This window comes from Bubalus bubalis, chromosome 3, assembly GCF_019923935.1.
Source record: "Bubalus bubalis isolate 160015118507 breed Murrah chromosome 3, NDDB_SH_1, whole genome shotgun sequence".
NCBI classification, from domain to species: domain Eukaryota; kingdom Metazoa; phylum Chordata; class Mammalia; order Artiodactyla; family Bovidae; genus Bubalus; species Bubalus bubalis.
In genome coordinates, this window is record NC_059159.1 from 53,665,154 (window position 1) to 53,690,901 (window position 25,748).

Here is a 25,748-nt window from a genome sequence, read left to right on the forward strand (position 1 = left end):
TGATAGACTCCCAGAAGCAGAGTTACAGAGGGTTTGAACACTTGAAAGATGCTTGATGCTGCTGCTGCTGCTAAGTCACTTCAGTTGTGTCCGACTCTGTGCGACCCCATAGATGGCAGCCCACCAGGCTCCCCTGTCCCTGGGATTCTCCAGGCAAGAACACTGGAGTGGGTTGCCATTTCCTTTTACAATGCATGAAAGTGAAAAGTGAAAGTGAAGTCGCTCAGTCGTGTCCTACCCTCAGCGACCCCGTGGACTGCAGCCCACCAGGCTCCTCCATCCATGGGATTTTCCAGGCAAGAGGAAGTGGAGTGGGGTGCCATTGCCTTCTCCGAAAGATGCTTGATAGCTGTTGCCAAATTGTTCTTCAAAGAAGCTGATCAGACATGATGTTTCTAGTTCAACAGCCTCTCTTTGCACTCTGATACAGCAGGAGACTGGGCTACTCTAGATAAAAGAGGATTCTTATGTATGCATAAATCACACGTTTTCTTTTTCTTTATCTTATTTGGCAGTGCCAGGTCTTAAGTTGTGGCACACGGCATCTCCTTGTTGTGGCATGTGGGATCTAGTTCCCTGACCAGGGATCAAACCTGGGCCCTGGCATTGGGAGCATGAAGACTTAGCCACTGGATCACCAGGGAGGTCCCCTAGATGATACATTTTCAAAGAATTAGTTTAATAGGTGATAAAGTATATAATCATGGGATATTTAGAGGAAAAAGAGACTGCTTTGTTGTGTAGATGAGGAGACCTTGGCGCAGAGAGACTGAAGTTTGCCAAAGTCAGCTAACTAGTAGCAGGACATGGTCTACAACTCAGTGAAACTAGGATGAAGATCTCTGAATGATCTTCAGAGTCCCTGGTGGCTTAAGCCCATCTTTATAAGTGTTAGCTGTTGTGCTATCACTGATGTGCCGGTGGGCCTGTTACCAGAGGATTCTGATCAAAGGGCAGGAAACTACTGAACCATCACCTACGCTCTGCTCTGCTACAGCCCAAGGACCAGGGTTCTGTTTGTGAAGCTGAATTTCAAGATCATCTAAACCACTCCTTTCGTTTCTTAGCCAGGGAAGGCCTAGGGAGTCCAGTCCTCAAAGCAAAACGACACAGCTCAGTAGTGCACTCCTCACCGTGCCAAGCCACCCACAGGGATCACCCGCCTCATCCGGCCCTGGCCAGGACTCCACCAGGTAGTACAGCTTTGTGGGCTGCGTGTTGGAGGGGGTCTGGTGCCCCCTGGTGGTTCATAGGAGTCAGTGCAACCTCAGAACAGCTCAGAGAAGAGGGGACAGTCCTCTGGGTGGGCTCATGGACTTGGGGTTGTGTCAGGAACCTGAGTAAACTGATGTGTTTGTGTTCACTTGCCCTCTTTCCCCAAATATATGCAATTCAGGATCAGTATGCAATTCATGTCTTCTGAAATCTATAACGCAAAGTCACGAAATAACAAAGATGATGGAGAGATACACTTAAAATGGAAAAGTGAGTATAAAGCCATGGGTTCTGTTGGACAAAATGAAATTTAAAGTATCTTTACTGTCTTCTCATAGTCTTTTCTTGTTAGATCATTCCATTTTAAAAGTAAGACCTTTCTGATTACAAACTGTAAAAGAGAAGTGCTTTTTTAAATCTCTGGACTATATAGGAAATCTTTCTACACTCTGTATATGTGTATATATGTACGTTGTGTAACAAACATAGTAAAAAAATACACAGTATAGATTCTTATAATGTTGTTAAGGTAGAGAGCTTCCAGTGTCACTTTCACCTATCCTGTGGGCATTATCCTTTTGTATCAGTTTAATCTTATGAGCTTAAAAGAATACAGCATCTATGTTTTTTGATAGTAATGCTAAGTGACACTGAAAAAGGATAGAAAATTTTGAAGAAAACACACATGCACACATATATATACATACTCCCAAAATATGAGCTCAGTCTGGTCTAGAAAGGCTATACAAACTCAAATAGAATGCCTTCCATTAGTTTCTGCAGGCTAGGGGCTTCACATGTCATTTTCTTACAAAATCTTTACAGCGAGAAGGTCTGTCTACAAATTTCTATTGCTTTTTGGTCTAATTCAGCATAAAGGGCTGTAACTAACTGAAAGTCTGCCTGTCCCTCACTCTGTTATTAGTTCTCTCCTCTTTTCTGTTTCAAGCCAAGCTAAGGATGATGCAGTTCTAATAAGGGAATAATTGTGACAATATAAGCTATAAACCATTACGTAACTCTTTAAGGAACTAAAGCTTTTGTTTCCAGCATTCACAGTGCTGTTTTAAATGCTGCTTTCTCTTACATCCAGCGGAAGTGAAAGAAATGGCAGCAAAAGCAGCCACTGGACAGCTGACAGTACCTCCTTGGCATCCTCGGAGTGGTGTGGCCTTAGACAGTGAGGCTGAAAGTGAGCCTGACCCCCTGCCGCAGCTCCCCATTAGGGTCTCCGAGCATGTGGATTGGCAGCAAGCTGCAAAGTATCTCAAGAAAAGCGATGAGCCAGGAGGAAATGACAAGTGTGGCCAAACAGACAGCAGTGACCAGCGTGGCAGGCAGTCAGGGCCTCAGCGTTTCACCAGTAAGTTCAGGTGGAGGAATTGGGGTAGGTGAGCTCTATCAAGTTGTCAGCTCTCAACAATAAGTAAACCTAGAATATTTCCTTTGGCTTCTCTCCTTTCCTGTCTGTCCGGGGATCCTGAATTCCAGGCGAAAGGAGCACACCCATCTAATCCCACTGTCCTTCAGACAGGTGAAAAAGTCTAGAGACTCGCAAGTTTTTCTCTTACTGGAGCAGATTGCTTTGTCCAAAGGAAGTAAATAGTCTCCGTGCACTGACCCTGCTTCTGGATCTAACCTGGCAAAGAATTGAACCTTCTACCAGAGGGCATTGGTGGCAGGCCACCCCCTACTGCCCGCTTCTTTGCATTGCATTTTAGGCCATAAAAATTCCACCATCTCTCAGAGAGTCTATGCCTGAGGAACCTAGAGACAAATGATGTTTACTGCCATCACTTTATTATAGATTTGTGGGTAAAAACTGCATGCTGTATCTTTCCATCTGGTAATTTGCTTGCAGTCTGGGCATGAGATATCATTTCACAGTTGTTTGAAAATCAAGGAAAGGTACATCTAAAATTATCATTCATCTTAGATAGAAAAATATACTGGTTTGGACTTTTTTGGTATTTAAAAGGGAGAGAGATTCACGGCCGCATGCCAGCACCAGGCTAACCTAACAGTCTCCACTGTCTGGACAGAACCTGGCATGACACATGGCTGCATTCGGCAGAAAATGCAAGCATCTCCTCTCTCACACTATCCTTTGCCCCTTCGTGCCATTTAAAAATTACTGAATGACAATTATTGTGTTATAATCGTTAGGTATCAGGCACCTGCCCCCCAGAAAAGATGAGCAGCCAGAGCACAGTGAAGTCTTTCAAGCAAATTTGGATGCATCTGTGGCTGTTGAGAAGTCTTACAGCGTAAGTCATACAGCTGGAGAGCCATCTCAAAGCCAAAGACCTAGTAGGGTAAAACTGGGTTGTTACGTATTATGACATTGAAATATCTGTAGTAGTTCTCGTTTGTTGGAGCACGTGCCCTCATGTCTCTGACATGAATGAAGAAGTCTTTCGTCCTTAATACTTTCTGAATTAGTTCAGCTCAAAGCACTGTGTATATTGGAGCTTGGGGAAAACACAGTGTTAGGTTCAGCTCTGACCCTTGAGCTTTCTCTCTGTGTGCGTGCTCAGTAACTCAGTCGTGTCTAATTCTTTGCAACTCCATGGACTGTAGCCCACCAGGCTCTTCTGTCCATGGGATTTCCCAGGCAAGAGTACTGGAATGGGTTGCCATTTCCTTCTCCAGAGGATCTTCCTGACCCGGGGATCTAGCCCACGTCTCTTGTGTCTCCTGCATTGTCAGACGGATTCTTTACTGCTATACCACCTGGGAAGCCCAAGCTTTCTGTCTAACTGTGTAGAAAAGACCACCTCGTAAAGCTCAGTGTGAGGTCCGTTACCAAAGCTCATGACTGAAGTCAGATTGAAGTAGGAAAAGCAGGGCCAGGGTTGCAATGAGAGTACCTTCGCCTGGGATGTCATTTAAGACCAAACTTCAGCTCTCAGCTCAGTGGAAGGAGTGTGTTCATGCCTGAAATCTATGTCTCAGCAAGCTCCCTAGGATTCAGTCATTTCCCAGCATTTGCACTGGGGTTACAGCCTTGCTTCAGGGATTTAATGCATTCTTCAAGTGTGCAATTGGGCCATGGTCCAGCCAGCGTAAGGAACCAAAATTTGTAATCACCATTGACATGGAAGAATATAAACAACAATTGAGAATAAACAATGTAAAATGCCAATTGTGATAACATTTGAGGCTTTTCAAAGAATATATCTTTGTATTTTAATCAGTACACAGACCACTCACAGGGCAGCTTATTCTTTTTTTCCCTTGAGGTCTGGGAGGACGCACCCCATTAAGCATACTGGCTTGGCTGGAGAAGCAGGTCTTTCAGGGAAGTGGGGAAGGTGTGGGAGGCCAGGCTTGTCTGAGAAATTTCAATTTGATATGAGAGGTCAAGGAAAGCAGCTGTTAAATGCACAAAAGAGGAAGTGGGACAAAGGCAGTGCCCAGGGAAATAAACCACAAAACCTCTGCAGAGAGATGATTGAAGGTAAGGAAAGGAGCCAGCTGTCTGGCCCCGTGGTGATGAGGGCTGGACGTAGAGAAGTAGCAGAAAAGGAAGGAGCAGAGCCGAGATGCTGACGAAATAACTTGCTTTTAATTAATGTATTTATTAGGCTGTGCTGGGTCTTAAGTGCAGCATGTGGGATCTAGTTCCCTGACCAGGGATAGAACCCAGGCCCCCTGCAATGGGAGTGTGTTTAGCCACTGGACCACCAGAGAAATCCCAGTAACTTACTTTAAATTATTTCATTTTTTAAATAGTTCTCCCTTTTTTCTAAATTAAAAAAATTTTTTTTGGCTGCATGGCTGTGGGGTTTTAATTCCCCAGCCAGGGATCAAACACACACTGCCTGCAGTGGAAGCATGGAGTCTTATCTGCTGGGCCACCAGGGGAATCCCTGTTTTATTATTGAGATTGCATTGCTATTTTTAAAATCATGCTCCTTCTCTTGCCTTTAAATGGGAATACCTGAAGGAGTCCCAGGTCTGAGCAGCCTCAGCCTAGAGTTGACTCCAACACATGGACTGTGTCTGTGCCCATGGGGATCAGGGTATGTAAATTCAGTCCCCAGCTTGAGTTGTCTATGGCCTTTCTTCTTCCTGTGAATTTCAGAGCAAAAAGGCCGTCCATCCTCCCCTACTTCCATTGTGCAGGTAAGGATGTTGAGATTCAGGACTGATTTGTCACACTTGCTCTGGGGTTCATGACTGGCGGTGCAGAAGGAGGGCAGCGCGCGCGTGGCGGGAGGGGCTCTGAGAGCATCAGCCCGACTGCAGGGTGGTTTTAGATGCCCTGTTATTAACACTGCAGCCAGCTCTAAAGGGATTTGTTTACAATAAACACCAACTGAAAAGTGATTTCCTACGTTATTAATAGGGTCAGTCTGCACAATCAACTTGTTCACCAGAGTCTTCTGAAGACACTGAAGACATGACAGATGAATTTTTAACTCCAGACCATGAATATTTTTACTCCTCAATTGCTCAAGAAAATTTGGCTCTAGAGGTAAAAATTTACAAAGTTCAGGATAAAGTACATCTCCAGCTTTCTTTGTTGCTTTATTCCTTTAAAATTATTTTTATTAAGAAAAATAGCTTATACGTAAAAGTATATCCTGTCAATTTATCAGTGTTTTCATATGTTTTGAAAAAAAATGTGTGAAAAGTAAGATTTTTCATAATGAAGGTCTTACCACAAAATTGTGGTCCCTGCATTTGTGCAGCACTTTGTACTTCTTTTTCAAAACCCGTTCCTTCTTGTTGCTTAATTCGCAGTCCTTTCTTGGGGGGAGAAAAGGCAGCCTGCTGTTACTGCTCTGCGTGAAGAAGCACGGGTGACAGCAGCCTAGGGAGTTAGCCCGGGACTGACAGGCTTTAGTGCTGGGAGAGCCAGGAACAGCAGCACAGGGTCCGCAGAGAATGTGAGGCTGTCCAGTACACGGCCCTTCCTCTGGGATTTGCCTGGCTCTTGCAAGAACCTGTTTGTGCAGAGAGTATTTTCTTTTATAAAATGAAAATCATGGGAGTCTTTTATTTACTCTTGTAATTTTTACCTCCTCTCTCCCCTAACCTGCCACCTCTGGGGGCCCTTTTACCAATAAGGAAGGTAGAGTGGAGGAAAGAGAATTGTACATGCCAATCACCACATTTGACTGACGGGAAGAATTCAGTGATGCATCAAAAAGCATAAATCTCCCTTGTCGGCACTTCTGCAAACTCAGTTAGAGCAGTTTTCCATAATCAGTCCTTCGAACATTCTTGATATTACTGTGGACTGGGACATTAAAAAAATGGTTAATAAAAAATAGAAGTTTATATACGTATATATGTACACGTATATAAAAAGGGTAACAGGGAAAAGTACACGCATCTTTAGGGTACAGATCATGAACTTTTACATGCTGAACACACTCATGGAGCCAGCACCTAAATCAAGAAATAGAACATTCCTGATCCCCTAGAAGACCTTGTGTTTCCTCCCACCCACTCCTCTCCTCAAAGGAACCAGTGTTCTGACTTCTCACCCCATAGAGTAGCTTTAGAGCCTGGGCCATCTTTCCTACCTTTTTTGGCTTTTCTAGTAAAGCTCCCAGGAATTAAAACATCTTTGTTGGATGGTTGGAGTGAGGAGAGGGGATAATTATATAAAGAAGGGAGAAGTAACCCAGTCCCACCTCACAATGGGAGGTGGAGGGCTTGTTGTTGAGGAGGAACATATACTACAAATAAGTTCTTAATGTCTGTGAAGAAGGTTTGTTCTTTTTCTATAAAAGATGCAGGAGCTTTTAAAGATTTTCAAAGTTTAAGAACATCAAGAAATCCTCTCCCCATCTTTTGATGATGTATCTTCCTCTAGTGAACTTCCTTTCTTTGCTCTTTCTTTCTTTTATAGACTTCAAGTCCCATTGATGAAGACTTTGAAGGAATAGAACATGCTTGTGCCCGACCTCAAGCCTCTGGTAATACGCCCTCAGGGCAGATTCCTTTGAGAATCCCTCCTGTTCACTTCCTGTCAGATCACACATGTTTAGAGCTGGAAAGGTCCTTAGAGATAACCTTCCAGGCCTTTCATTTTACAGATAAGAAAACTTAGGCTCAGTGATTTCCCCTCATTAGAATGAATCCTCAGCTGCTCACTAGCCTCATGGTATCCATACATCATGTTATTTATGTACTTCCCCTTGCATTCTTTTCTTTTTAACTTTGCCATTTATTTATTTATAAATATTTGTGTGCGTATTTACTTGGCTGTGCCACGTCTTAGTTGCGGCACATAGGATCTTTAGTTGCTGATTTGAACTCTTTAGTCACGGAATGTGGGATCTAATTCCTTGACCAGGGATGGAACCCAGGCCCCCTGCCTTGGGATTGTGGAGTCTTAACCGCTGGACCACCAGGGAAGTTCCCCCACCTTGCCTTCATATAGCGTACGTTACAGCAGTTGCTGCTTCTCTTTTCCCTTGTGGTCTCTCTCCCTAGATTTCAGTGCTGAGCTGACCTGACGGACTGGCCTGGGCCTCACAGCTGGTTATTGACACGGTGACAACCAGTACTAGGTTTCTGTGTCCTTCTCTACTCCAGAAGACTGAGTCTTACCATCATTTTCCTTTGCTTGCATGACATCTTAGCAAAGGGTTAATAATAGCCAATACTACAGTCAGTATAACATCGTGCCCTCCCTGGGCCTTGGGTTCTGTATAACTTAGCAATTGCTTCCTGTTACACGGGAAGTTAACCTTGGATCAACAGCTGGGGTATGGCACAAGACAAGATATAAATGGACCACAGGTACTGATACAGACATTTTAAAAATTGTGCACTTTCACTCTTTTAAGGCATGTAACCATCTGTTTTTAAAACCAGGGTTATCCATCTAGTGAACCATGCAGCTCGGTCCATGGTCATGTCTCCACTGTCTGAACCCAGGCTGGGCAGGTTTAGGTTCTGAACATACCCCCTTCCTCCTGTTGCATACTCCAGCTTGCGTCTCTAACCTGATTCAGGCCTCCTTCACAGTTGCAAGCATTTTAAGAAGCTGTAAGCTTTTAGATTAACAGTTAATTGCTCAGAAAAATATGTATGTGAAGTTCCCAAACCTGGGTCTCTGGCCCCTAAGTTCTTTTTGTGGAGCCTCTGCCCATGATCACTCACTCCCTGTGTGAGCCTGACCTGTGCGTGGCCACTTCACTTGTGTTTGAAAGAGGGGTGAGTAGGAGAGAGAAATTATGGAGCAGGCAGATCAGAAAACCATGGCTAGTTGGTTGCAAACATCTGAAGTACATGGAAAAGCCTCTGATTTCTACTCCGTTTCCTCCTTTTAGCCCTTCTCTTCCCGCTTTCCCACTATGGCTCTGATATACATCCTCTCCATACCAGGCAGTACAACAGGGGTAACAGTTGGATACACACTGGGTTCCACGCCCAGTTCTGCTGCTGATTTTTTTTCTGCATGACCTTTGGCATCTTGGGCATGTCATTCCACCCCAGGGCCCCACCTTTCCTTCGTATAAAATAAAGGAGAGAGTTGGACTCTCAAATCTCTAACTTCCCCTCCAGCTCTGCATTGTGCTTATTAGGAATTCATTTATGATTTCTAGGGCATTTGAAGAGAGTAGCAAGAAGGAGAAACGTGATGCTTCTCCACTGGTGGGGTTTCAGTGTCTTCAGTTCGGTTCAGTTCAGTCACTCAGTCATGTCTGACTCTTTGTGACCCCATGGACTGCAGCACACCAGGCCTCCCTGTCCATCACCAAGTCCCAGAGCTTGCTCAAATTCATGTCCATCGAGTTGGTGACGCCATCCAACCATCTCATCTTCTCTTGTCCCCGTTTCCTCCCTCCTTCAATCTTTCCCAGTATCAGGGTCTTTTCTAGTGAGTCAGCTCTTCACATCAGGTGGCCAAAGTATTAGAGTTTCAGCCTCAGCATCAGTCCTTCCAATGAATATTCAGGAATGATTTCCTTTAGGATTGACTGGTTGGACCTCCTTGCTCACCAAGGGACTCTCAAGAGTCTCCTCCAACACCACAGTTCAGAAACATCAATTCTTTGGTGCTCAGCTCTCTTTATAGTCCAACTTTCACATCCATACATGACCACTGGACTACTGGAAAAACCATAGCTTTGACTAGATGGACCTTTGTCGGCAAAGTAATGTCTCTGCTTTTTAATATGCTATCTAGGTTGGTCATAACTTTTCTTCCAAGAAGCAAGCATCTTTTAATTTCATGACTGCAGTCACCATCTGCAGTGATTTTGGGGCCCCCCCAAAATAAAGTCTATCACTGTTTCCACTGTTTCCCCATCTATTTGCCATGAAGTGATGGGACCAGATGCCATGATCTTAGTTTTCCGAATGTTGAGTTTTAAGCCAATGTTTTCACTCTCCTCTCTCACTTTTATCAACAGCCTTTTTAGTTCTTTGCTTTCTGCCATAAGGGTGGTGTTATCTGCATATCTGAGGTTATTGATATTTCTACCAGCAATCTTGATTCCAGCTTGTGCTTCATCTAGTCCAGCATTTCACATGATGTACTCTACACAGAAGTTAAATAATCAGGGTAATATACAGCCTTGACATACTCCTTTCCCGATTTGGAACCAGTCTGTTGTTCCACATCCGGTTCTAACTGTTGCTTCTTGACCTGCATACAGATTTCTCAGGAGGCAGATCAGGTGGTCTGGTATTCCCATCTCTTTCAGAATTTTCTGCAGTTTGTTGTGATCCACACAGTCAAAGGCTTTGGCATAGTCAATAAAGCAGAAGTAGATGTTTTTCTGGAACTCTCTTGCTTTTTCCATGATCCAGCGGATGTTGTCAATTTGATCTCTGGTTCCTCTGCCTTTTCTAAAACCAGCTTGAACATCTGGAAGGTCATGGTTCACGTATTGCTGAAGCCTGGCTTGGAGAATTTTGAGCATTACTTTACTAGCGTGAGATGAGTGCCATTATGCGGTAGTTTGAACATTCTTTGGCATTGCCTTTCTTTGGAATTGGAATGAAAACTGACCTTTTCCAGTCCTGTGGCCACTGCTGAATTTTCCAAATTTGCTGGCATATTGAGTGTAGCATTTTCACAGCATCATCTTTTAGGATTTTAAATAGCTCAGTTGGAATTCCATCACCTCCACTAGCTTTGTGCGTAGTGATGCTTCCTAAGACCCACTTGATTGCACATTCCACGATGTCTGGCTCTAGGTGAGTGATCGCATCATCGTGACTATCTGGGTCATGAAGGTCTTTTTTGTACCGCTTTTGGTGTATTCTTGCCACCTCTTCTTAATATCTTCTGCTTCTGTTTCTGTTAGGCCCATACCATTTCTGTCCTTCACTGTGTCTATCTTTGCATGAAATGTTCCCTTGGTGTCTCTAATTTACTTGAAGAGATCTCTAGTCTTTCCTATTCTGTTGTTTTCCTCTATTTCTTTGCATTGATCGCTGAGCAAGGCTTTCATATCTCTCCTTGCTATTCTTTGGAACTCTGCATTCAAATGGTTTTATCAGTATCTTGGCTTTTGCTAAAGGTGGTGCTTTTATAGTGGGCCTGCCATTGCCTACCAGGCCACCTTCTGGACCTAAAGAATGGCAGGGGGATCGTGAGCATTTGCCAATAGCGCAGGCTAGTCTCTGTCCACTTCTCCATAAACCAGAGCTGTATAATGTGGGAAGGAAAACTGGATACTGGTCCTGTGTGCCCAGAGGCCTACAAAGTATCTTCCTGAGAATTGGGGAGGATTTGAGATGCTTGAGGCCAAGGAGAACAGAAGACAGTTGAATTAGCTCATTAGTACTCAGGACCCCACCCCCAGTTTTTAAGTGGTGTTTGGTGGCCAAGAGACACAGTTAGCATCCTGGGAATGCCCAGCTAATGGTCTTTTCTGCTTGGAATCTTCAGTGAACAAACAGTTCTTGGTTTCAACGCCCCCTGGTGTCTGTTGACAGGAATCAGGTCAGTTTGCCTTCCTGAAAAGACAAAACACCATTTGTCTCCGGAAGTAACTGTGCGGCTATAACTGAAAGGCCAGTAAATGGCTTGATTGTATTCTGAGTGTCAGAATATAGTTCTCCCCTCTGAGCAAGGAAAATAAACTTTCAGAGCAAAAACCTCTTCTACAGTACTCAATCCAAGCCCAATTAGGAAACACTTTGTTTATGTAGATTATTTATTATTCTAGACCAGACCAAGAAAACTCCAGAGAATGAAAATCATAATCTGGGTTTGCAAAAATTTATTAAAAACGCGTTTACTTTATTCTTTCAGGTGAAGAAAAGTTCCAAATGAGAAAAAACCTTGGAAAGAACTCTGAAATTTTGACCAAGTCTCAATTCCAACCTATACGAAGGTATATGCCATTATTTTATTCACAGTTTCAGACTCATAGAAGTAATGTTAATTGATGGTTCGGTTCAGTTCAGTTCAGTCGCTCAGTCATGTCCAACTCTTTGTGACCCCATGAATTGCAGCATGCCAGGCCTCCCTCCATCACCAACTCCCGGAGTTCACTCAAACTCACCTCCATCGAGTCAGTGATGCCATCCAGCCATCTCATCCTCTGTCGTCCCCTTCTCCTCCTGCCCCCAATCCCTCCCAGCATCAGAGTCTTTTCCAATGAGCCAACTCTTCACATGAGGTGGCCAAAGTACTGGAGTTTCAGCTTTAGCATCATTCCTTACAAAGAACACCCAGGGCAGATCTCCTTTAGAATGGACTGGTTGGATCTCCTTGCAGTCCAAGGGACTCTCAAGAGTCTTCTCCAACACCACAGTTCAAAAGCATCAATTCTTTGGAGCTCAGCTTTCTTCACAGTCTAACTCTCACATCCATACATGACCACTGGGAAAACTATAGCCTTGACTAGACGGACCTTTGTTGGCAAAGTAATGTCTCTGCTTTTGAATATGCTATCTAGGTTGGTCATAACTTTCCTTCCAAGGAGTAAGCATCTTTTAATTTCATGGCTGCAATCACCATCTGCAGTGATTTTGGAGCCCCCCAAAATAAAGTCTGACAGTGTTTCCACTGTTTCCCCATCTATTTGCCATGAAGTGATGGGACTGGATGTCATGGTCTTAGTTTTCTGAATGTTGAGCTTGAAGCCAACTTTTTCACTCTCCTCTTTCATTTTCATGCATAGGCTTTTTAGTGCCTCTTCACTTTCTGCCATAAGGGTGGTGTCATCTGCATATCTGAGGTTATTGATATTTTTCCCGGCAATCTTGATTCCAGCGTGTGCTTCTTCCAGCCCAGGGTTTTTCATGATGTACTCTGCATATCAGTTAAATAAGCAGGGTGACAATATACAGCCTTGACATACTCCTTTTCCTATTTGGAACCCGTCTGTTGTTCCATGTCCAGTTCTAACTGTTGCTGCCTGACCTGCATATAGGTTTCTCAAGAGGCTGGTCAGGTGGTCTGTTATTCCCATCTCTTTCAGAATTTTCCACAGTTTATTGTGATCCACACAGTCAAAGGCTTTGGCATAGTCAATAAAGCAGAAATCGATGTTTTTCTGGGACTCTCTTGCTTTTTCCATGATCCAGCAGATGTTGGCAATTTGATCTCTGGTTCCTCTACCTTTTCTAAAACCAGCTTGAACATCTGGAAGTTCACGGTTGACGTACTACTGAAGCCTGGCTTGGAGAATTTTGAGCATTAGTTTACTAGCATGTGAGATGAGTGCAATTGTGTGGTAGTTTGAGCATTCTTTGGCATTGCCTTTTCTTTGGGATTGGAATGAAAACTGACCTTTTCCAGTCCTGTGGCCACTGCTGAATTTCCCAAATTTGCTGGCATATTGAGTGCAGCACTTTCACAGCATCATCTTTCAGGATTTGAAATTGCTCAACTGGAATTCTATCACCTCCACTAGCTTTGTTCGTAGTGATGCTTTCTAAGGCCCACTTGACTTTACATTCCAGGATGTCTGGCTCTAGGTGAGTGATCACACCATTGTGATTATCTGGGTTGTGAAGATCTTTTTTGTACAGTTCTTCTGTGTATTCTTGCTACCTCTTCTTAATATCTTCTGCTTCTGTTAGGTCCATACCATTTCTGTCTTTTATCGAGCCCATCTTTGCATGAAATGTTCCCTTGGTATCTCAATGCCCCATATTTATATTTTGCTCTTCTTCAAATATAATAGCCACCATGTTATAACAATAAGCTTTAGGCAGCTTAGATTTGTTAGGACTTGTTCAGCAGAATTGTGAAGGGTCATGAAAAGGAGCTGTCATCTGTATCCAGATCTTGACTCTGCTTTTCTAACTGTACAACCTTGGTCAAATTTCTCTTCTAGCTGTGTGTGTGTTAGTCGCTCATTTGTGTCCAACTCTGTGGCCCCATGGACTGTAGCCTTTCAGGTTCCTTTGTCCATGGAATTCTCCAGGCAAGAATATTGGAGTGGGTAGCCTTTCCCTTCTCCAGGGATCTTACCAACCAGGGATCAAATCCAGGTCTCCTGCATTGCAGGCGGATTCTTTACCATCTGAGCCACCAGGGAAGCCCAAGAATAATGGAGTGTGTAGCCTATCCCTTCTCCAGTGGATCTTCCTGACCCAGGAATCGAATTGGGGTCTCCTGCATTACAGGCGAATTCTTTACCATCTGAGCTACTTTTTTTTTTTTTTTTTTTGAGCTACTTAATGTATGTAGCACACAGCCCCCAGATTCTAGTGACTTACAACAACAAAAACTGCTTTTGTGTTCATGTTCCATGTCCATCAGGGATTGGCCAGAAGTGTTCTGTGCTGTATTACTTTCTCTCAGAAATCCACAGTGTGGGAGACTCCATCTTTATGCTTCCTTTCTTGCTGAGGCAGGAAAAAGAGAACATAGTGAATTGTGCACTGGACTTTTAAAAGTTTCTGCCCCAAAGTTAATCACATCACTTTCACTTCCATTTCACTGGTTAAAGCAAGCAATATGGTCATTTATGTAAATTAGGAGGACCAGAAAGCACTGTCCTATGTTATGCTCAGAAGAAGAAATATTTTTTGAATGAATTAATAGTCACAACCCAATCCAAAATCCATTCTCTTTCCTTTATACCACTGGTCTCAAAGCGATTGCTACAAAGATTAGAAATATGGGAACATTTGGGAGGATTTAGCATGAGATCTTGGAGAAGGAAATGGCAACCCACTCCAGTGTTCTTGCCTGGAGAATCCCAGGGATGGGGGAGCCTGGTGGGCTGCCGTCTGTGGGGTTGCACAGAGTCAGACACAACTGAAGTGACTTAGTAGCAGTAGCAGCAGCAGCATGAGATATGGCTTATAGTTTGTGTTTTGAGTATTGAAAATGTATCTTAAATATTGGTTAAAATAGAAACAAGTCAAATTTGTCTTCAGAATTCTTTTCTAGCCTTTCTTTGACACAAGCCTCTCTTGGCCTCCCCTGATCCTCCATGCCAGGAAGCTGCCTCACAGTTGGTGAGGCCCCATGGCTATGCCTCTTGCTCAAGCTCCATACCCAGAAAAGTACTCCATTGACTTCCTCAGGAGCTTGCTCAGCTAGTAGCATCATAGGCTGATTTCAGGTGGGCTGACCTTTCAGTTCAGTTCAGTTCAGTTCAGTCGCTCAGTCCTGTCCGACTCTTTGCGACCCCATGGACTGCAGCACGCCAGGCCTCCCTGTCCATCACCAACTCCCAGAGCTTACTCAGACTCATGTCCATTGAGTCGGTGATGCCATCCAACCATCTCATCCTCTGTCATCCCCTTTTCCTCCCGCCTTCAATCTTTCCCAGCATCAGGGTCTTTTCCAATGAGTCAGTTCTTCACATCAGGTGGCCAAAGTATTGGAGTTTCAGCTTCAGCATCAATCCTTCCAATGAATATTCAGGACTGATTTCCTTTAGGATGGATTGGTTGGATCTCCTTACAGTCCAAGGGACTCTCAAGAATCTTCTCCAACACCACAGCTCTAAAGCATCGAGAGTATTTATTTAGTCTCTGAAGAGGAAACAGAGGCCCAGATATGCATGTGCACATGTGGCTCATCAGTAGCAGAGTTAGGATTGGAGCCCTCCCTTTTCACTCTGGGCTCAGTGTCCTTCCCACGGCCTCTCACACTGCCCTTGGCCCACATTGTTGCACTCTGCTGACAGAAGATTTATGTAATCTTCTCACTTTCTCTCTTAACAGTCCTGAAGGCGAACAAGATGAGACATTAAAGGAGCCACCAAAGGAAGCGAAAGAGAAAGATATGTATGGCCACCAGAAATTGCTTAAGGATTCTGTGCAAAGTCTTGGTTTTAGGGGAATGATGTTTTCTTATTTGTAAGAGTTTCTGTGTTCTTCCTATTTTTATGTATACATGTAATATGAGCCTGTTTCTCCTTTCACCAAAAAGCGGCTGTGATGATGCGATCTAGATTGATAGCATCTTACAATCAAGGGAATACAGTGATAATAAGAATATAATCTTATACTTAAGGTAGATTAAATCCGTTTCCCACATTAATATACTTTCACCTTTGGGATTTATTTTTAGCTGCTGAGATATGTTTGAAGTTAGTATCTCTTTCTAAGATATTCTCTGATACTCTCTTTAAGATATCTTAAGTATCTTATAGATATCTTATGGATATTCTAAAGTATTCTCTGATTTTGGCCTCTTGCCAAATAAAGATTTTTGTGAAGAGCATCTTTAAAAAGTACCTCTTAGGAATATAGAGTTTGATTTTTCTAAGCATCTCCCAGTAACTCTGTGCTTTTAATACTTTAGATCATTGACAGACATTCAGGACCTGTCTAGTATCTCCTGTGAACACGACGGTTCTTTCAAGGAAGTCTCCTGCAAAACACCCAAAATAAACCACGCGCCTACTAGTGTCAGTACTCCGCTCAGCCCAGGTACTCTCTCACAGGGGGGTGTTCTGGGAGGGGAACTAACAGCCCCCGTCTCACTGGCTGTGGGAAGCCAGGCTGTGGGCGCAGACCCGAAGATGGGTGTTTCCTCACAGTGCAGAGGGGTCTCTTCAGGGCCGGAGCGGAAGGGGATAATCCCATGGGAGGCCAGGTGGTGCTGGTGATGGGGGTGGTGATTAGCTATTGTTGTTATTGTTGCTCAGTTGTGTCTGACTCTTTGCGACCCCATGGACTGCAGCACACCAGGCTTCCCTGTCCTTCACTATCTCTCGGAGTTTGCTCAAACTCATGTCCGTTGAATTGGTGATGCCATCCAACCAGCTATAAGGAGATTTTTTTTACTCTAGCAATAGAGACATGTGAATGCCAAGTCTACTTTGTACTTGAAGCACTGTTGAATTTTGGGCAAATACATTGGGTTCTTTACAAGGGCTTCCCTGGTGGCTCAGATGGTAAAGAATCTGGCTGCAATGCAGGAGACCCAGGTTCCATCCCTGTGTTGGGAAGATCCCCTGGAAAAGGAAATACCAACCCACTCTAGTATTCTTGCCTGGAAAATCCCATGGACAGAGGAGCCACATGGGGTCACAAAGAGTTGGACATAACTGAGTGATTAACACTTTCACTTTCACATTGGACTTTTTATAGAGTTAGTAACTTAAAACAGTATCTTGTACTTAAGCATACATAGTTTGAGTCCTGTAACCGCCTACAGCCAGCATCAAATACCCTGTCTTTAGTATCCTTATTTTCAGTTTATTTGTGGTTCAGATAATCTCCCTTTATTTTGATGGCCAAGTTTAGAGACTATCATTTTGTATACCTTGTGGAGCTCTGTCTCAAATCAGTGATTATTTCAGTTATTGACAATTTGGGAAATTCCTATTATAGATACAGAGTTTTATGGGTTTTGTGTGTGTGTGTGTTATTGTTGTTTTTAAATAATGTAAAGTATTCAGACACTGACTGCCCTCTTTTCTACAACAGGGTCAATTTCTTCAGTTGCTAGTCAGTATAAGGACTGCCTCGAGAGTATCCCATTTCAGGATACTAAAACAGGATCTACCTCGTGCGGGACCAGTCAAGAATCTACTCAGACTTTGTCTGATAAATTTACAAGTGTCCGAGAGAAAGCAAAGAGCCTAGATTCCCTTCTTACTTCCTCTGAAGTTCTCCCTGCTAGACTGACGAATCTCGTAAGTATATAGACTGTGCGTTGCACCCTCGTGGAGTGATTCCAAAGGTGTCAGTGATCAAAAGGTCAAGATTTCTCCATATCTATTTTACAGAGAAAGGAAGAAATAAGCTGGATCCTCCCCAGGCTTCCCTGGGGCTCCTTTCTGATCTGTATTGTAGAGTGGATCCTGGGCTTTTGTACCCTTTCCTCTCCCCACCCCACCAGAGAGAATGTTTGGCGATTTCTCTAAAGAGCCGGCCTCTGCCATAGTTTATGATGCTACCTTCATCTGCATTGTTCTTTCAGTCTAACCATATTTTACATTCTGCTTCTTCCTTGAAGCCTCCTCTGGTTAGTTCTCAGAGAGTTCTGGTTGATCTGTACCTTGTTCCTGAACCAGTAATCTGCAGTAAAAACACTTAATGTGCCTTCTCCTTGCTTCCTCCCCTTCCCCGTGCTGTTTGCTTGTTTCCCTCTCGCTCTCTTTCATATTTCACATGTAGTCCTTTCAGGAAAACTATAAGTTCCTTACTTGGTACTGCTCATTAAAAATCCGTTGACTAACCATAGTGTTGCTTCCCTGGTGGCTCAAAGATAAAGAATCCACCTGCCGATGCAGGTGATGCGAGTTCGATCCCCGGGTCAGGAAAATCCCTTAGAGAAGGAAATGGCAACCCACTCCAATATTCTTGCCTGGGCAATCCCATGGACAGAGAAGCCTGGCGGGCTACAGGCCATGGGTTTGCAAAAGAGTTGGACACGCCTTAGCAATTAAACAAGAACAAACAGACCATTCTATAGGCAGATTGGTTACTTGCTTGGCCCTCAGTGAAAAAACCACTCTCATCTTCTTTGGGCATTTGACTCACAAAAAGTCTCATTCTGAAGTAGGGAATTTAAAAATTGTATGCTTTTGTTCAATGTACTGTCAATAGGGCAAGTTCTAAGGGCCAGGCACTATGCCAGGCCCTCTAATAGGCATCCAAAAGTGAATTAAAAAAGTCCCTGCCCTGAAGGAGCTCAGAGCCTAGTGAGAAGGACTGGCATGATATAACACAGAGTTTTCAGTGAAAACTCAGTGCTGTGGAGGCAAAGAAGGGTGGGAAGTTTCCAAGAGAAGGTGACATTTGAATGAGTTTGACTCGATCAACAAAACAAGTGGCTTCTTCCATGAATGATACACAAGCTTAATTTTGGAAATGACTGAGCTTAACATGCCTTTTTAGCTTAATAATGTGTGTGTAAATTACCACGTTTATGTCTTATTTATAGAAAAGATTGCCTGCCTTTACTGGGGCTGGTTCCTCCAGCATTGCTAAGGCGCCTGACACATCACACCGTGCCACTCAGAGAAGGAGCCTGCCAAAAGGTACCCTGTGTTTAGTATTAAAATATAAGCTCATAATTAGTAAGCCCATTTAAGAGAGCCTTCATCTCATCTTTGATGCTATAGTAGGTTTCAACAAAACTGCTATTTCCCCCTGACTATACAAATTATACTTGTTATAAAAAACTTGGAGATTAAAGAAGAGCTTAAGGAACTTTCTTGGAGATTAAAGAAGAGCTTAAGGGACTTCCCTGGTGGTCCAGTAGCTAAGACGCTCCCAATGTAGGGGGCCTAGGTTCAATCCCTGGTCAGGGAACTAGATGCCACATGTCATAACTGAGTGTTTGCATGCAGCAACTAAATATCCCAGATGCTGCAACTAAGATTTGGTGCAGCCAAATAAATAATCTTTTTCAAAGAACTTAAAAGAGAAAACTACCACCATTCTAGCATCATTTTTTAACTTGTACTATTTTGGTACCTATCTTTTTTATGTGTTTAGAACTATACCCCTCCATATATATATATATATACACACACACACATATATATATATATTTAGCATAGCTAACATGGTATATCAGCTCTGGCTGCTGCTTTTTCTTCAGTGATATATTTTAGAATTTCCACTTGACAGTAAAAATTATTCATAAGTATGAGATGACTGCATACTAGTCCATTCTACATATGTTGCCTAACCTTGCTTTCATATTGAAAATTCATGTTGTTTTCTAATTTGGGCTCTTTGTACAGAAATCTTTATCTGAACCTCTGGTCTTTCTTTAGGATAGAGTCTTAGAAGACAATTTTCAGATCAAAGGGTCTGAGAGTTTTAACAGCTCTTAAGGCCTTTGCTCCACTAATCTTGTTGTCTTGTGTCTTTGGTATAAGTCTTAGAATTTCCCTCAAGGGGATAGAGTTATTTCAAGCTGTGCTGAGGGGTCTTGGTTACTATTATAATTGATCCCTTAAGTGAAGGTCCCAAGTATGGTCTCCCATATCCCCTCGATGGGTAATCTACACAGAAAGACCCCCACTTGGTGTTTTAGTCATTTTGACGGGTCTGGAGCTTCTTTATTCCTCCAGCTGCCTTGGTCCAAATTGGACCCCTGGCCTTTTAGTAAGAATTGATACCTCACCTACCCCAAAGATCCTTGGAGAGGGCCACAGGTCAAGTGGTACTGAGGTGAGCAGGGAGGTAGGAGAGGGTTTAGAGGTAAAGGGAGTGTAAAGCCATTCACATATGAAGTCTCAATAGCACTGTTCATGTAAGAGGATTTCTCCTTGTCTTAGCTTGTTTCATCCTTGAGAAATTCTAAATCAAATCCGTATGGAAGCCTAGCAAGTCTAGTTCAGGTCCAGGAAGGTGTTCAGTCACTTTCCCTTTATCTTTCTTAAGAACTCGTAGAAGCCATCTCGCAACATCACATCGATGAGCTACCACCACCGTCTCAGGAGCTGCTTGACGAAATCGGTAAGGCATGCACGGTGCAGAATATCCTTCCTGGCCCTGCTTGCTGTGGTCACGGACCACGTACGGGGCTTTGTTTCAGGTGTGAGCACTAGTGCAGAAGGCCCTGTGAAGGTCTGACTGGATGGACAGGATTCAGGAGGGGGCAGTTTTCCAATGATAGGCCTCAGACTACTACTAAAGCCTGGCCAGCATATGTGGCCTGTGTCTGTGGTCATGTTGTTCCTTAAGGGTCTATGGCAGTGATTCTAAGAGGGAATAACAACATCCAAGTGGTTTATCATGATGAACTTCTTTTATTAAAGGAATTCTCACGTCCCTTTTGAACCAAACTAGCTATACTTCAGAGCTACTGAATTCTGGCATCTCGGGCCAAAACATCCTGTGCTTTCCATTCTGCCATTAGCAGGAGATTTTAAAGTATTGGCATTGTGGAAGAATCCCTTTCCTGAGGGCAGGGAAGTCAGTAGCACAAGATCTAATGAGACCAGAATTTTTCATTTGAGGCAGAGACTGAGGGACACCCACTCAATTTTAGTTGCAGCTGACCCGTGGGCCCTGCCCAGCTGAGCTGCTGCTGGGGTAAATGGAGCAGGTGTTAAAAGCATTTGGGCCAGGTGGTTTGTTTCCCCAGGCAGGGAGGACTGACTGCTCTCTTCTTGACAGCCTAGCTGACCTCACTCTCAGAGGGTACATCTCATCAGGCCTCTGATGGTCCAGTTCTTGATATAGGACCAGTAGGGGGTCTCCTGAGGGGCATCTCTCGGTTTCCAGGGTCTCTGAAGTCTGGTATCTCATAAGGAAGAGAGAGGTGAATGAGGCCTTACCTGATCTGACTCAATGGAAAGATATGGTCTAGGCTGCCCAACCCCTAACCCCCGGCCGCTGGCCTTGTGAACTTGGGTGAAGGTGGTCAGACCTGCCAGAACCTTGCCTGGCGTCTTTCTCTTTCTGCAGTCACAGGCCCTTGTTGCCCCGCCACAGCCCTCCCCAGTGCCACAGGGCTGTGGGGCCACAGGGCTGTGGGCTCAGGCTCTCGGGCTCTCACCCCACTCCAGCTTTCGTCTTCTGGATCCCACTACGGCACCCTTGCAAATTCCTCCTCTCCAGTTGCTCTCCTTCATATAATAATGGAACTGCTGCTGGTGAGAGGAGCGGCCACCCCCACGTGTTCTGCTCTCGGTGCCGTCTGGTTTCTGGCCGTGGGTGAGGACGGCACTTGCAGGCTCCTGTGCGGTGTGACCTCGGTGATGCCCTTCCTCTGGGTCCTGCTCTCTCCCTGCTGTCCGCATGTGGACCGCACCCGCATCTCGGCAGCTGTCACAGGCTTCCGCCTGGGCCCCAGCCTCTTGGCACTGCTGTATCCCAGTGTGCTCTGCAGAAACTCTCCCTCATTTCACCTATGGTAATTTTCTGGGCCAGGTTTTTAGACAATGTCTTATACTTTGAGATGGGTCGGTAATTTTCCAGAAAGATAAAGGGCAGAGGGCACCTGAGTAGTTTCTCCTAATAATGGGTGGCCTGCCTGATTATCGCTCATCATCATTGTCACCATTTCCCCTCGGGAGAGCTGTGGGGAGTGACCTGCTCCTTTGAAGGGCACTTACGCAAAGCTCCAGGCTTCTGTCCAGGGCCTCAAGCAGGGGGTCATTTAGAATGCTCTAAGATCAGCTGATACTTTATAAAGTATTGTTATACTTTAACAAGGATAACAATAAGAAGGATTTTTAAGTTTCAGATTATATTACATGAGCTTTATGGGGCCCCTTAGTGCCCAGAAGCTGCCAGGTAGGGCTTGCTTCCTGACTTGCTAGGAGAGAGATACTTGTGCCCACACACAGCAGGGCCAGTGAGCCTGGGGGCCCATCTGTGCTGCCTCCCAGCTGTCTCTCTGCTGGGCTCTGGGGAGCACTTTGAAGAAAGGGAGGACCTCACACTTGTGAAGCAGTATACTGAGTTTAGGAGATGCTTGTCTTGGTCTAGTGGTCAATTCTTTAGGAATTGTAAATTATATTCTTTGCGAGAGTATATAAAATAGAGATTAAGAGCGTAAACCTTAGAACTAGACTGCCTGTACTCAAATCCCAATTCCATCACATTACTAATTCCTTTACCTTTCTTTTTTTTAATTGAAGGATAATTGCTTTACAGAATTTTGTTGTTCTCTGTCAAACCTCAACATGAATCAGCCATAGGTATAAATATATCCCCTCCCTTTTGTGATTCCTTTTCCTTTCTTTACCTTAATTTGTTCATCTGTCCAACAGGAATAACAATAATGTGATCAATCTCTTAGGGTTGTTGTGAAAATTAATTCAAGATATTAATCTTGAAATTAAGGAGATTGGCGATGCTAGTGGTAAAGAACCCGCCGTCAATGTTGGTAGACGTAAGAGACACGAGTTCAGTTCTTGTGTTGGGAAGATCCCTTGGAGTAGGAAATGGCAACCCACTCTAGTATTCTTGTCTGAAAAATTCCATGGACCGAGGAGCCTGGCAGGCTATAGTCCATGGGGTCACACAGAGTTGGACACGATTGAGTGTGCATGCAGGAAGGAATCTTGAATTAATGTATACAAATTGGAAATAGTACCTGCTCTGCAAGTGCTACCTATCATGATCATCATTTTTACGTTTATGTTTAGTGTTACGTGGGATTGAATACAGTGGTTCTCAAGTGCCATCAGGCATCAGACTCATCTGGAGGGCTAGGTAAAACATCCACACCCCCAGAGTTTCTGATTCAGTAAGTCTGAGGTGAGGCCTGAGAATCTGCATATATAACAAGTTCTCAGTTGATACTGAGGCTGTGGGTCTGAGAACTCTTTGAGAACCGCTACCCTAGAGGATGATGTGACATGCAGATCTGTTTATGTTGTGACAGAGCACCTGAAGGGGCAGCAGGTCTCATCCACAGCTTTGGATGAGAACACAGCAAGTCGTCCGGGCAGCACTGCAAATGGTAAGTCGGATCCTCAGATCTTTTTCGGGCTGCTCAGGTGGCTCAGTGGTAAAGAATCCACCTGCCAGTGCAGGGGACACAGAAGTTGTTGGTTTGATCCCTGAGTCAAGAAGATACGCTGGAGGAGGAAATGGCAACCTACTCTAGCATTCTTGCCTGGAGAGTCCCATGGACAGAGGAGCCTGGCAGGCTGCAGTCCACGGGGTCGCAAAGAATTGGATATGACTGAGCACATGCCGATCTTTTCACCAGGTTTTGCTGTAACTGTCCTTAGCAGCATAGTGGTACACCTGCGGGGTGTGGACTTTGAAGTCAGGCACACTCCACTTCATTTCTGACTCCATGGCTTATTTTGGTCTAACAAACTGTTTTATATCCCTGAGCCTCAGTTATCCTCATTTGTCAAATGAGAATGATAACTCCACCTAATGGTGTTCATGCACAGTGCCTGGTACGTTGTAAGATAGTTAGCAAGCGTTAGTCTCCTTCCTCTCATAGAACTTCTGGCAGGATGAAATGGGAAAGCATATGTAAAATGCCTGGCATACACTAAAGGACTCTACCCTTCCCCACCCAAATTCCTTCCCTGGCTTCAATATGGAAACATCTAACAAGTGGGAAGAGGGTGGTCCCCTGAAATAAATCTGTACAACTTGTTTTCTGGGTCTCTTGCGGCCTCTTTTATGTGCCGTTTCTTTCCTCTGTCTCTCTTGAGCCTTGGCACAGGAACGCTTTCCTGTAGTTTCACCTGGCAGAGAGCTCCCCAGACCTCCGAAGCAGCTGCTGTGGATACGGGCACCCTGCAGATTGCCACCTGGCCCCCTGCTCTTCTGGGCAGAGGGGAACTCGTGCTTTGCAGACTTCAGGGTCCACTGATTAGGCTTCATTTTTTGCACTCCATCTTAAGGCAGGTTTTCTCAAAAAAAACCTTTTTTTGCTCTAATAAAGTCTTTCAACTGTTTCTAGATCAAAGGCATTTAGAAGAACAAGAAACTCACAGTAATAAAGAAGACAGCAGTATGCTTTGGACCAAAGAAACCCAGGATCTAGAGGATGACACAGAGAGGTAACAGAAAAAGCTGGATTTTTTTTTAAGGGTTTAGAAAACTGTAGTGTTAATTTATGTTAGTTTTTATTCTGATATTGACAAATTAGGAAAAAAGGGTCTTTTTTTCATGTTATCCTTATAGCCCCTATTCCTAAAAGTTTGTTGTTTTTTTTTACCAAGTTTTTAATTGTGGTAAAATACATACAACATAAACATTTTAAGTGTGCAATTCAGTAGTGCTAAGTATATTCACATTGTTGTGCAACTGATCTTTTTCATCCTGCAAAACTGAAACTCTGTACCCATTAAACAACAACTCCCCATTTCCTCCTCCCCTCATTCCCTAGCAACCGCAGTTCTACTCTCTTTCTCTGAGTTGGACCACTCTTGATACCTCCTGTAGGTGAAATCATGCCGTCGTTGTTGTCTTGTCACTGGCTTATTTCAGTTAGCACAATGTCCTCAAGGTTCATCCATGAAGCATGTCAGAATTTACTTTCTTCTTAAGACTGAATTCCATTGAGAGGGGGTGTGTGTGTATCACATTTTGTTTATCCACTCATCTGCTGGTGGACACTAGGTTGCTTCCACCTTTTCACTGTCGTGAGTAATGCTGCTGTGAATGTGAGTATACAAATACCTTTTCAGGACTCCCTGCTTTCGTTTCTTTTGGATATATTTATGCAGGAGTGGTATTGCTGGATCATATGATAAATCTATTTTTATTTTTTCGAGGAAATGCCATCCTGTTTTCTGCAGCAGCTGCACCATTTTACATTCCCACAAACAGCGCATAAGGGTTCCAGTTTCTCCACATCCTTACCAATACTTATTATCTTTTTTATAATTTATTGTTAATTGGAGGATAATTGCTTTATTATTATTATTTTGTTGTTGTTGTTAGTAGCCATCCTAATGGGTGTGAGGTGATATCTTATTGTGGTTTTGATTTGCATTTCTCTAATGATTAGTGGTGTTGAGCATCTTTTTGAATGTGGATGGCCATTTGTGTATCTTCTTTGGAGAAATTGCCTAGTTTTAAAATAGGATTATTTGTTTTTTTTTCCTCGTCAAGTTGTTTTTTGTTTTGGTTTTTACTTCATTTTGTGAGGCAAATATAGGTTTCAGTTTCTTTCAAAACATTTAGTTAAAGAGAATTTTTAGGTCTTCTTAGCCAACTAAGAAAAGATGGGGGCAGTGATCCAGACAGTTCAGTCTAAAAACACAAGTTTCCCTCAAGGGACCCAATTCTGTTCTTGACTTGGAACTCTCCTTGGACTTGCATTGCAAGGTAAACCACCTCAGCTCAACTTCTCTAGCTTTGTCCAAGCTGTCAAACTTTGTCCCAAACTCAGGGCCAGGACTGAGGGGAGGTGAAGGCGACACCCTCCGTGGGCACAAAATTGAAGGAGGCACCAAAAAACTCAGAAGTCAAGAAAGTACTATTTTAATGCCATATTTGTAAAAATCAATACTAATGCAAAAAAATAAAACCCATATTTTGATGAACAGAATATTTACATTTTAAAGGAAGAGAGGCTATGAATCTGCACTTAACACCACTTGCCTCAGTCTTCTCCTGGCCCAGCAGATACCTGGGGAAGCCATGCAGAATACTTTCAGCTGCAAACATTAGAAAAATACACTTAATAATACCACTCCTGTTTAGATGAGTTTGTCTCACCAGCAGTTGGCAGGGCTTGGCTG

At 43.7% G+C, this 25,748-nt stretch overlaps 1 protein-coding gene across 6 annotated transcripts in view; it reads left to right on the forward strand.

Annotated features, from left to right (window-relative positions):
• Window positions 1-25,748, forward strand: part of TEX14 (testis expressed 14, intercellular bridge forming factor) — a 144,559-nt gene that overhangs the window by 112,811 nt on the left and 6,000 nt on the right. For 3 of the 6 annotated variants that reach the window (XM_044939624.1, XM_044939626.1, XM_044939627.1), the window contains 14 exons: window positions 1,068-1,193; window positions 1,397-1,485; window positions 2,309-2,602; window positions 3,382-3,482; window positions 5,567-5,695; window positions 7,082-7,148; window positions 11,450-11,531; window positions 15,331-15,393; window positions 15,914-16,041; window positions 17,044-17,252; window positions 18,506-18,602; window positions 19,960-20,034; window positions 22,916-22,993; window positions 23,960-24,059. In XM_044939624.1, the coding sequence (XP_044795559.1) occupies window positions 1,068-1,193; window positions 1,397-1,485; window positions 2,309-2,602; window positions 3,382-3,482; window positions 5,567-5,695; window positions 7,082-7,148; window positions 11,450-11,531; window positions 15,331-15,393; window positions 15,914-16,041; window positions 17,044-17,252; window positions 18,506-18,602; window positions 19,960-20,034; window positions 22,916-22,993; window positions 23,960-24,059 (1,638 nt within the window). The remainder of the gene's footprint in view (window positions 1-1,067; window positions 1,194-1,396; window positions 1,486-2,308; window positions 2,603-3,381; window positions 3,483-5,566; window positions 5,696-7,081; window positions 7,149-11,449; window positions 11,532-15,330; window positions 15,394-15,913; window positions 16,042-17,043; window positions 17,253-18,505; window positions 18,603-19,959; window positions 20,035-22,915; window positions 22,994-23,959; window positions 24,060-25,748) is intronic. The other 3 variants (XM_025281203.2, XM_025281200.2, XM_044939625.1) reach the window with 2 other exon arrangements.